General features: G+C 43.8%; 1 protein-coding gene across 1 annotated transcript; it reads left to right on the top strand.

The window, feature by feature from the left end:
- The first annotated feature begins 6,619 nt into the window (after window positions 1–6,619).
- On the top strand, window positions 6,620–10,875 carry ATP6V1E2 (ATPase H+ transporting V1 subunit E2). The gene is made up of 2 exons (XM_008162172.3): window positions 6,620–6,683; window positions 10,018–10,875. Exon 2 carries the CDS (start codon window positions 10,109–10,111, stop codon window positions 10,787–10,789), a length of 681 nt encoding a protein of 226 aa, XP_008160394.2. The 5' UTR covers window positions 6,620–6,683; window positions 10,018–10,108; the 3' UTR covers window positions 10,790–10,875.
- The last annotated feature ends 1,932 nt before the right edge of the window (window positions 10,876–12,807 follow it).

The following is a 12,807-nucleotide window of genomic DNA, read 5'->3' as shown; positions in this document are numbered from 1 at the left end:
AGTCTCTGCTTCCCACATCCTCACCTTGAGCTGAGCTGCGAGGCTCTGTGAGCCGCAGCAGGCTGCTAGGGCCTGCCCCTGACTCATCAAACCTGCCAGCTGGCTCTGTACAACATCTCCTTCTACCCCGAAGCCTGTCCTTGTGTTCTTGTCCAAACCCTCACCCAGGCAGTCTCGACATGGCACTTATTTGGCTTATAGCCAGACTCTCCTGCCTCTGCTAATCTTCTTAAACCCAGGTTTGGCCAAGTTCCAGCCCTGCTCAGAAGCCTTTGATGGGTCTCCTTTGCCTACTGCCCCAATCTCAGTCTGACATTTCCAACCTTCCCTACCTGAACACCAGTCTTTCTGGACACTGCTTACACCCACTGCCACTGCAGGCCTGCTTGCTGCTGCCAACCCAATCTGCTCTCTGCACCCAGACCTCCTACACATCCCCACAACTGTGCCATGGCCCACAGCATTCTCCCCATCTAGAGGCTCTCTCTTTCTGCTTATCTCAATGATCAGTCCCACAATAATCGTCTTGACTCCTGCCTCCTGGATTGACCCCTTCCCCCAAGACCACTCCTTCAGCTGACGCCTATAGCAACTCATCCTGTGTTCTCTCCTGGCTCTTATCCCATCCCATTTGGGGTGCCAAATACCTTTCCACATTTCTGAACCAAGGTTCTCTAGATTGCGTAGAGTCAGGTATCCATAACAACCTAATCGATTCTTGTCTATTTGGATAAATTCTCCTTAATGAATACTACCAACTTGCTACTTTTTTTTCTATGTTCTTTTCTTTTTATTATTATCATTTTTAAATCTTTATTGGTGAGATTACTACAGATGACCCTCTTTCTCCAACCCCCTTTGCTCCCCTCCACTTGGTTTCTGCCCCACCCCAAGCCTTCGCCATCCTATTGTCTGTGTCCATAGGTGTTGGAGACTGGGTGTAAGCTGACACGGTCCTTGTACCCGAAGGGACTAGCAAGGCTAGGTCCCCTACCCACACAGTTTTCCCAGGCCTGTTTGGATGGTGGTTATCAGTAGAATGAGAGCAACCATTCATGGCTTGCCAAGAAGTCTGTAACTATTTACTGAAATTTACTATACTAAGAATCTGCCTGATTTACTGTACTGAGAATTTGTCCTTCTGCTCTGTCTCTCCCTTAGAGATTAAGAGGAACAAAGAATACATTCCTCTTCACAGACCTATTCAGTATTTGTGTATAAAAGTCATTACAGAGTTAATAAACTCGCTACAGTCTCTCAATTGACTCGTAGACCTCCCTATCCCGCTGTCCTGTCTTTCTTTCTTTTCTCAAATCACACCTCCCTACCTCAGGCTGGCCCTGACACATAGGTAATGCATATATGCATATAAGATCTTTGTTTAATCCCTTCCCACTCCCCACACCCCCCTTCCCTCTGAGAATCATCAGTAGGTTCCATTTCCATGCTTCTGATTCTATTTTATTCACCAGTTTATTCCGTTCATTAGATCTCTTATTTATTTTGGTTCAATTGTTGATAGGTATGTATTTGTTGCCATTTTGTTGTTCATATATTTGATCTTTTTCTTTTTCTTCCTCTTCTTAAAGAATACTCTTCAACATTTCATACAATACTGGTTTCATATAAAAGCTAACTCCTTTAGCTTTTTCTTGTATGTGAAGCTCTTTATCTGACCTTAAATTCTAAATGAGAGCTTTGCTGGGTAGAGTAATCTTGGTTTTAGGTCCTTGCTATTCATCACTTTGAATATTTCTGGCCTGCATAGTTTCTGTTGAGTAATCATCTGACAGTCGTATGGGCACTTCCTTGTAGGTAACTAACTGCTTTTCTCTTGCTGCTTTTAAGATTCTCTCTTTGTCTTTAGCCCTTCACATTTTAATTATGATGTGTCTTGGTGTGGTCCTCTTTGGGTTCCTTTTGTTTGGGACTCTGTGCACTTTCTGGACTTGTAAGTCTATTTCTTTCACCAAGTAGGGGAAGTTTTCTGTCATTATTTCTTCAAATAGGTTTTCAATATCTTGCTCTCGCTCTTCTCCTGGTACCCTCATAATGTGGATGTTGGTACATTTGAAGTTGTCCCAGAGACTCCTTACACTATCTACATATTTTTGGATTCTTTTTTCTTTTTGCTCTTCTGGTTGGGTGTTTTTTGCTTCCTCATATTTCAAATTGTTGATTTGATTCTCCAGATCCTCTAGTCTACTGTTGAATCCCTGTATATTATTCTTTATTTCAGTCAGTGTACCAGTATGCTTAATTTCTGACTGGTCCTTTTCCATTTTTTTGGCATTCTCACTAAGATCCTTGAAAGTCTCACTAAGTCCCTATGAGGTTTCTAGAAGATTCTTGAGTAACCTTATAACTGTGATTTTGAACTCTATATCTAGTAGTTTGCTTTCTTCCATTTGTGATATGTTTCTTTGTCTCCACAGTTTGGCTGCTTCCCTGTGTTTGTTTCTATGTATTGGGTAGAGCTGCTAATGGTCTCCTTGAGTTGATAGAGTGGCCCTATAGGACACAGTGGTTCAGCATCCCCAGTCACCTGAGGTGGACACTCTAGGTGCACCCCTTTGTGGGCTTTGTGCACAGTCTTGATGTAGTTGAGATTTATTTGCTGTTGGTGTCACTGGGAGGAATTGACCTCCAGGCCAATGGCTGTGAGGACCAGCTGCAACTACAGTGGGAGAACTGCTGTGCAGGAGACACCCTTGTGGAGCAGGACTTGCTTCAGTGGGGCTTTCGTGCTCACTAAGTCTGACCCTTGAGTGTGTTACTAATGGATGTGTAGAATTATAATCTGGTATGGTCTGACACTGACCACTGGATGCACTGGCTCTTGGGTTTCCAGGGAAGAGTAAAGTCAGCCCTGCCTGAGGCCCCCCAACAGGAGCTACAGAGAGATCTACAGATTCCTCCTCTTTGCATCAGGTTTGGAAATGCCCAGACAAGGCCCGGCTGTGAAGCAAGGCAGGCTGATGCTGGTGCTGGGTCTTGGGCCTTTTAATGATAGGTTTGGGGCTCCCTGACTCAGCTGCAGCTTGTTTGAGATTTTCAAGGACAGGCCATTTATATGCAAAATCCACTCCACACAGGTTGGGTGGGGTTGCAAATTGGATGGGGCGGGGTCTCAGGGAATCACCAGGGCAGAGCAAACAGAAATGGCTGCCAGTCAGCCCTGCAATCGGGAAGATCCCAGCATAGGAACAATGATCCCTAAAAGCACCTCCATCTGGAAGAAAGCTGCCCTCGAGTTCCTGTCCTGATGCCAGACAATCCAGTTCCTCCTCGTATGTGTCTATGTCCCCCAGAGCTTTGTCCTGGCACTGAAGCTCAGAGGAAGCGGGAGCTTGTAAGTTCAGTTTGTGTGCAGGCCTTTTAAGAGGAGCAGCTGGGTCTTCAGCAGCCTCTGTGTCACTGAGCCCCAATCCACACTGGTTTTTACAGCCCAGTAGTTATGGAGACTTCTCTTCCCAGCTCTGGGACTCTGGGCTAGGCGTCTGCTGTGGGGCTGAGACCTCTTGCTCCTCCAGGTGGCCTCCACAGAGACAGTTTCCCTCCCAATTTAAAACGCGGCACACGTGGGTGCCAGACCAGCCCGTTCTGTGCCTCCTCGTCTCCTACCAGTTTCAGTGTGCTTTCTTCTTTATGTCTCTAGTGTAGGACTTCCATTCAGCCAGCTTTCCAGCAGTTTTGGATGATGGTTGTTCTGTATTTCAGTTGTAATTTTGATGTGGTTGTAGGAGGCGGCCAGTACAGGCATTTCCCTATGTCTCCATCTTGGTCTCTCTATCCCAACTTGCTACTTTTGCCAGGTGACTTGCCTCCAAGTTAAGACATCTGTTGTCAATGATGAAATATCTCAAACCACCCACGACACGGCTTACCTATCTGTAAGGCAATGCATTATAAAAGAATCCGTGATGAACTAGGAAGGGGACTTAGACACTAAATCCCTGCATTCACTTAGCTTTCTTAAAACTGCTAACACCAAACACTGTCAAGTGATTACCTGGTTTCCCTCCCCCATTACATTGTGGGCTGGAGAGGCAGGGCTGGTGTCTGACGTGTTCTCTCCTATATCTCCAATGCCTACACCTGGCACATAACAGATAGTCATCAAGCATTTGTTGAGAGACAAAAAAAGGGATGCAGCCTTCCCACATATTTAGCATTTGAAATCCCCTAAAGGAATCAGTGTTCCTCTCAATTTCCTCACCCACTTCCTGGGCTCGTTCTGCAAGTTGCCCGGTGCTGCTAACTCAGGAAAGTCCCTTCCCTTTCTCACTCTGCAATCTCCAAGTGTTTGGAGGCCCAGATTGGGCTGCCTCTCTTCTGGTCAGGGGTAGGGAGCCCACACCCAGACATTTGCCCTTAGACTTGCTTACAAATCCTAGCTGGAATGAAGACCAGTTGCTGGAGGCTCTGGCAGGGCTCCAGGCCGAAGGACAGGTTTTACGTTTTGCCGGGCACTCCTGCCAGCCCCTCCTCCCTTTCAATGGCTGGGGATTTGCATTTCCTTCCCCAGGCTCACACAGGCTCACTGGGCAACTGTGAGGGCCCAGAAGAGATCCCCAAACTCACATTTCCTCTAAGGACCCTCCTATGCCCACAAATACAAAATCACCAGTTTTGAACTGTCTCCCTCATGTCATAAGGAGGGGCTTTTAGGGGTGCTGGCAATGTTCTATTTCTTGACCTGGGTGGTGGTTACAGGATATTTGTATATCATAGTAAGTCATTAAGCCATACATTTACATTCTATACAATTCTCCATATGTGTAATATATGTATATTCACAATAAAAGACAAAAAAAGAAAGTCCTGCCCCTTCCCATGCCTCTCTGTGCCCAGCCCCTGCTAGAGAAGGAGATCCTTTGTCTTCAAGGAAGTTCCTGGAAGAAACAGAGTCACTGAGAAAACAAGACACTGAATCCAGCTCCGATTCTATCATGGAAACAACCATGCTGTCGTTGTTTTGAGAAGGAGTCCAGAGGTCAAAGAGGTGGTGGGGCTCAAGCTGGGCCTGAAAATATAGGTGGGACAAGAAGCTCAAGCTGGGCCTGAAAATATAGGTGGGACAATTAGCTGAGAAAATGGTCTGAGCAGAAGCTGTTAAGTGCGGTGGAGCTTGATGTGTTGGGCAGGCAATGAAAAACCCTGGTACTGAATAGTTTATAGGAGGAAGGCCTTCTTAAAGAGCCCCAGATGCTGCCCTTCCCCCGCCGCAAACAATGGCAAAGTGGATGCCACTTATAGCGCAAGCCTGCCCCATTGCAATGGAGGCATACGGGCTCTCACGCAGGAGCAGACATGTGGGATTCTCATTTCTCGGTTTGTCTTGTTGTTTTGCTCAAGCCACAGGCCCATTGGCCTCATAATCCCCATTCCAGACAGATTAAGAGTTACAGCTGCCAGATGCATTACACGGGCACCCACATGCCTGCAGAGACGGTTGCTCAATCCTGACTTTTAAACCTGCCCCACCTTGCAGCTGCCTTCAGGTCGCCCCACTGATCAGCTGTTGAGAAGTGGGAGGGGGCAGGAGAACTCAGGACTGAGTTTCTGGATGGTGACTGTGACAGGCTCTGAGGGGATTCCACCCAAGCCCTGGAGCCCTGGAATCCCGGCACTTCACCCACCATCACCAAGGATGTGGCCGGCCACCTGAGGCTGTGGGTGAAGATGCCATGAAGTGCTGGGAGCTTCCCAAACTCCAGGCAGGGCTCCTAAGTGTAATACAAGGAGGCAAGACTAGGCTGTGTTTCCACTTACTTGAGCGAGTGGAAACCAAGTCAGTCATAGGCACTCTGAATATGTCTGTGAGGAGGAATGAGGCCTGAAGCAGAGAAGAGACACTAATCATGGTAGTAATAGTGGTAGTAACGATGATAACTACCAAGCATGAGGATTAAGCTAAATATTCATTTCTTTTATTTTATCTTCACAATAATTCTATTGGGGATGTTATTATTGACATCATACAGATGAGGCTTCAAGTGGTGAGCTAATTTACCAAAGTCATACAAAATGGTAAGGGCAGCACTAGGATCTAAATTTGGCAGACTGACTCCTGAGCCCACCCTGAGGAGCCAGCGATGCCCAGGTCAACCTCGTCTGGGCCTGGAGAGGGTGTCCCCCCCCCTCCCCACTGGAGCAGGCCAGCCCCTGTGGTGGGTGTGGCCCCCTTATAGACCATCTGGCAAATTTTGCTTGCTCTGGTTTCTCATTAAACTGCTTTTGGGTTGCCTTCCCACGTACAGGGGTGGGGAGGGGAGGAAGGCCAGGATCTGCCAACACAACAGCTGTATTTTTCATTAGTGAATTAATAAACTGGCTGCCTGGTTCACACACGTATCCATTTCTGATATCCCGGTTAAGGTCAGCCTACCCCAGACCTGAAGCCCACTGTATGCCAATTCATTGAGATTCTGAGCATGCAAGGGAAGCCCCTGGCATGGCCTGTGTGCCAAGGAAATCCCTCTTGGCCTCCTCTTGCAGACTTGGCCAGCCTTCCCCGGTGACAGCCTGGCTCTTCAGATCAAGCTGCCTGGGCAGACTGCGAGGGTCGCCTGCAGAAAGAAGGAAGAAACAGTGCCAGGTTCCAGTGTGTGTTCCAAGTTCCACATTCTGCCTGCGGACTCCAGGCGCCAGAGCAAAGGCTGGCTCTTGGCAGCGGACTGGTAAGGGTACATTTTTCCTTCTACGCACATAAGCTGGGGCGTCCTAGATCTCCTGCTCTCTCTGCTTACCCAGGGAGCCTGTTTTCCCCTTAACCATTTAGTTGACTTGTCTGATTCAGGAGCAGAGAATGTTTTGCTCTATTTACAAAAGTGCAGTCTATCCTAAATGAATGTGGGAATTTTCTTTTTAATTTCTAATAGCAGTTTGAAGGTTGAGTCCAGAGTCTTGGTCTTTGTCACCATCACTGGGTCATTTTTCACCGAGCTTGGTGCATCTTTCTGGGACAGCATTCTATTTTGTTATTGTGTTAAAAAACAATAACATGAAATCTACCCTCTTAACAGATTTTTAAGTTACAGTACAGTATTGTTAGTATTGTAAACTATAAGCACATTGTTGAATCTCTAGAACTGTTTCATCTTGCGTGACTGAAACTCTATACCCGTTGACATCAACTCCCCAACTTTCCCTCCCCTTTGCCGCTGGCAACCACCATTCTATTTTCTGCTTTTATGAATTGGTCTACTTTTAATACCTCATGTAAATAGAATCATGCAGTATTTGTCCTGTGACTGGCTTATTTCACTTAGCATAATGTCAAGGTTCATCCATGATGTAGCGGGTTACAGGATATCCTTGTCATATTTTTAAGTCAAAATAATATACCATTGTATGTATATACAATATTTTCTTTATCAATTCAACTCTCAATGGTATTTAGGTTGTTTCCACCTATTAGCTTTTGTGAATAAGGCTGCAATGAACATGGGGGAGGGTGACAAATATCTCTTTGAGGTCCTATTTTCAACTTTTTTGGATAAATGCTCTGAAGTGGGATTGCTAGATCATATAGTAGTTCTGTTTTTAACATTTTAAGGATCCTTCATGCTGTTTTCCATAGCTGCAACACCATTTTACATTCCCACCAATATTGTACAAGGGTTTCAATTTCACCACATCTCCCCTAACACATTATTTTTAGCTTTATTGTGTGTGTTTTTTTTTGGGGGGGGGGGTATGGCAGGGGAGGGTGAATAATGGACATTCTAACAAATGTAAGGCAATATATCATTGTGGTTTTGATTTGCAGTTCCCTGATGATTAGTGATGTTGAGCATTTTCTTATATACCTTTTGGGCATTTATACCTCTTCTTTGGAGAAATATCTATTCTTTGATTTTTTTTCTTATTGAGTTGTAGAAGTTTCTTATATACTTCGATATTAATCCCTTATGAGATATATGGTTTGCAAATATTTTCTCCCATTCCATAAGTTGCCTATTGTTATACTGATCATTTTATGTGCTGAACAGATTTTGAGTTTGATATAGTCCTATTTGCTTTTGTTGCCTATGCTTTGGGTATCATGTCAGGAAGTCATCGTCAAGACCAATGTTATGAAGTCTTTCCCAATATTTTCTTCTAGGAGTTTTATAAGTCTCTAATCCATTTCAGTGGGTTTTTTATGTATGTAGGTATTTAATTTTCCCAACGCCATTTGTTGAGGACACTATCCTTTCTCCACAGTCTTGGTACCCTTGTCAAAAATCATTTTACTGTATATGTGTGGGTTTATTTCTGGGCTCTCTGTTCTGGTGCATTGGTCTATATTTCATCTTTATTGTGCCATACTATTTTGGTTACTGTAGGTTTGTAATATGTTTTAAAGTCAGGAGTGTGAGACCTCCAGCTTTGTTCTCTTTCAAGATTGCTTTTGGCTATTCAGAGTTCTTTGTAGTTTCCATATGAATTTCTAGGGTTGTCTTTTTCTCTTTCTTCAAAAGATGCCATAGGGACATTGAATTTGTAGATAGTTTTGGGTAGTATGAACATCTTAACAATATTGTCTTCTAATCTATTAACATAGGATATCTTTCCATTTATTGTATCTTCTTTAATTTCTTTCAGCAGCATTTTGTAGTTATAGTGCACGAGTATTTAGCTTCCTTAGTTGAGTTTATTTCTAGTATTTGGTTTTTGTGGGTGATACTGTAAATGGGATTGTTTCCTTAATTTCCTTTTAGATTATTTGTTGTTAATGTATAGAAACACAACTGATTTTGTATATTGATTTTGTATCTTGCAACTGCTGAATTTGTTTATTAGTTCTAGCATTTTATTTTTGTGGAATTGTTAGGGTTTTCTAGATATAACATCATGTCAACTGGGAATAGAAATAATTTTACTTCTTTCTTTTCAATTTGGATGCCTTTATTTCTTTCTCTTGCCTAATTGCTATAGCAAGGACTTTTAATACCATGTTAATAAAAGTGGTAAGAGTGGGCATCCTTGCTTTGTTCTTGATCTTAGAGGGAAAAACTTTCACTTTTTCATTGTTGAGTGTGATGTTATTTCCTTTTATTCCTAGTTTGTTAAGTGGTTTTTATTATGAAAGGGTGTTGAATTTTCTCAAATTCTTTTTCTAAATCTATTGAGATGGTCATGTAATTTTATCTTTCATTCTGTTAATGTGGTGTATCACATTGATTGCTATTTGTATGTTGAACCATCCCTGCATCCCAGGGATAAATCCTACCTGTTCCTGGTGTATGAACCTTTTAATGTGCTGTTAAATTTGATTTACTAGTATTTTGTTGAGGATTTTCACATCTGTGTTCATCAGGGATATTGTCTTGTAGTTTTCTTATAGTGTCTTTGTTTGACTTTGGTGTCAAGGTAATGTAGGCCTCATAAAATATATTTGGAAGCATTTCTTCCTCTTCCTTTGGGGCAAGGGAGAGTTTGAGAGGGATTGACATTAATTTTTGTTTCTATTTGTAGTAGAATTCTCCAATGAAGCCATCTGGTCCTGGACTTTTGTTTGTTGGGAGTTTTTTTGTTTTTTTTTTTTTAATTACTGACTTAATCTCCTCACTAGTTATAGAGATGTTCAGAATTTCTATTTCTTCATGTCTATTTCTTCAGTCTTGGTAGATTGTATGTTTATAGGAATCTACCCATTTCTTCTAGGTTTTCCAATTTGTTGGCATGTAATTGTTTGTAGTAGTATCCTGTAATTCTTTTTATTTTTGTGGCATCAATAGTAATGCTTTCTGTGTATTGAACCATCACTGCCTAGAAAACTTCGGGACTAGGTGTGCCCTAATCGTCTCATTATTATTTGATGACAAAAAGGTGGAAAGTATAATAAAGAGAGAACTCTAGGAACCCAGGGTCAAGTCTTTCTTCTTCTAAGGTATGACCTTGGACAGGTGGCTTTCCCTCTCTGGGCCTCAGTTTCCTCATCTGTGAAACGAGCAGCCAATAGATGGTCTCCAGGATCCTTTTCTTTGGATGTTGACTCTCTCCTTCCTCCCCTTACACACTCCACAGCTAAGGAAGTGGAACTCCTAAAACTCTGCCCTAATCAAAGGAACCAGAGGGTCTGCCAGCTCTCCCTCCACCTCCCTTTCCAGGAGCAGCCATGGCCCTGAGTGATGCCGATGTGCAGAAGCGGATTAAGCACATGATGGCTTTCATTGAGCAGGAAGCCATTGAGAAGGCAGAACAAATAGATGCCAAGGCTGAGGAAGAATTCAACATCGAGAAAGGACGCCTTGTGCAAACCCAACGACTGAAGATTATGGAGTATTATGAGAAAAAGGAAAAGCAAATAGAGCAGCAGAAGAAAATCCAGATGTCCACCATGAGGAGTCAGGCAAGGCTGAATTTCCTGAAAGCCCGAAATGACCTCGTCTCAGAGTTGCTAAGTGAAGCAAGGCTGAGACTCATCAGGATTGTGGCAGACCCAGAAGTCTACCAGAAGATGTTGTATAAACTGGTGCTACAAGGTCTGTTCCGACTGCTGGAGCCTGAGGTGATTATACGCTATAGGCCACAGGACCACCTCCTGGTTGAGGATGCAGTGAAAAAAGCCATCCCTCAATACAAGACAGTCTCCAAAAAACATGTGAATGTCCACCTTGATCTAGAGGTGCACCTGCCTATGAATGCAGCGGGAGGTGTGGAGGTCTACAGTAGCAACCAGAAAATAAAGGTTTCCAATACTCTAGAGAGTCGACTGGATCTCTTAGCCCATCAAAAGATGGCAGAAATCCGAAAGACCTTATTTGGAGCCAATCCCAACAGGAAGTTTTTTATATAAACCTCTGGGAAATGAAGCTCATGTTGAACTTCTGAGCCATAAAAGCATGTTATTAAGGCAAATAAAACTAGTCATGTTTTCTCTTCTGTGTTGCTCTGATATCATTCCATCTTCTTTTAAGAAATACCCTTTGAATAGCTAAAGGCATTCTACTTTGGGATAAAGCCTTACTTCATTCTTAGAAATCTAATTCCAGTTCATCCACCCATACCACAGCTTCTGCTCAGTTCTGCAGTCTGGTTGAAGGGAGTAAAGACGAGATGTCTATTCTTTAGCTCATCCTCAAGGTGAGATGTGAGTGGTATTTTTGGCTTATGGGTCTGAGTGCTCTAAATTTCTTTAGTATGTGTGTGAAGAATGTTTTCCTTCTTTTGTTTCAACATCCTGTACTTATGTTGTTTAAAGAGATTTAGAGATCTTCCTCTTATGTACAGGGTCAACTCCATGGGCATATGTGACCAGTGCAGTCACTCACACAGGGCTCCATGCTCAAAAGAGCTCAGTACTTGGGGGTTTAATGCTCTGTAACCACTGCCTTGAAATTCTGTTTTTCAAATAATTTTTTTAATTTTATTGATTTCAGAGAGGAAGGGAGAGTGAGAGTGAGATAGAAACATCAGTGATGAGAGAGAATCATTGACAGGCTGCCTCCTGCACACCCCACACTGGGTATTGAGCCCACAACCCAGGCATGTGCCCTGACCAGGAATCGAACTGTGACCTTCTTGTTCATAGGTCGATGCTCAACCACTGAGCCACGCCAGCCGGGCCTGAAATTCTTAATTTAACTTTGAATGTGTGTTTTGTAAGTGAAGCCCCATGTGGCTTCGGAGCATGCACTATTGCATGGAGCCTTGGCTCACACATGATGCCAACTCCCAAAGCCTACCCATCTCCCTTGGATGGCTTCTTAGTCGCCACTTGCCAGCTCCCTGTGCCCCAGCCTTTCTCTTCCTCACCCAGTAAATATTGCTGCCCTCTGCCCCTGGTGAGGACCTGGTGTGCATGCAGGGAGGGTCAGAGGGGGATATACATGCTCTGCAGGGTCTTATGACTGGGCATAATAGTGGCCATCAGCACCCTGGCTGGCAGCTCCATTCAGCAGGTGACTCAATGAAGGTGAGTATCTCTCCCACCAGATACTGAGCACATCCTGGTGTGGAGGTTTAAAGACCCTGGGTTCACGTGTCTGCTGTGGGTTGGGTCAGCCAGCCTGCTGTAATGGCAGGACTTCCCTGACCCCAGCCAGCACATAGCACATAGATCTGTGGGAAAGAGGACACAGCAGTTGTCAAGCTTCCTGGGCCTGAGTCTCAGGGCGGGAACTTCAGGAGCTTATGAGGGTCTGTACTTGCCCTGCCAAGTGTCCCCGTGACAGACAGAGTTCTCATCAAACAGCTCAGTCAGTGCCTGAGGAGACTTGGGGTCATCTCTTCCCGCCAGCTTGATGAATATTCTGGGAGAAGCCAAGAAATACACACTGTAATTTTGGTGACTCCCCATTTGGGCATGGCGCAATATAAAGATAAATAATAAAATTCATGCTTATGATTTAAGCTTTTAATTTTTATTTACGTAGCCACTAACATTGTAAATAAAAACTATGACAAATCAAATGAGAGACTGCAGAAAAAAGGAAAAAGCTTTATAGTTTGGTCCCTCTCATGGTACTTTTTGAACAAAGGACACCACATTTTCACTTTGCTTTGGGCCCTGTAAATAATGTGGCCAGTTCTGCATGATACGGTGATTTAGAGTCTAATGTATTAAACTCTGTAAACTAGAGTTTAATTTACATATTAAAATCAAAGATTTTTAAAGAGAAAAACCCCAAGTAACTTTGCCAACAGCAAAGGCTGGCTTGTACAGGAAGGACTGTGTAAGGTACAGAAATTTAGGGACAGGTTATTGCTCAACGGGGTGCCTCCCAGAACCAAAGGACAGGACTCTTTCATGGTCTCAGGAGAGAGCTGGATGTGGGGATCAGAAAGCCATCTGAAATTCCCTGGGTGGCCACT

This window comes from Eptesicus fuscus, chromosome 16, assembly GCF_027574615.1.
Source record: "Eptesicus fuscus isolate TK198812 chromosome 16, DD_ASM_mEF_20220401, whole genome shotgun sequence".
Taxonomy (NCBI): domain Eukaryota; kingdom Metazoa; phylum Chordata; class Mammalia; order Chiroptera; family Vespertilionidae; genus Eptesicus; species Eptesicus fuscus.
This window is presented reverse-complemented; position numbering and strand designations above follow the sequence as displayed.

What these genes read in the sequence shown, in the direction of transcription:
- ATP6V1E2 (XM_008162172.3), top strand. Translation starts at nt 10,109, where the DNA reads ATGGCCCTGAGTGATGCCGATGTGCAGAAGCGGATTAAGCACATGATG.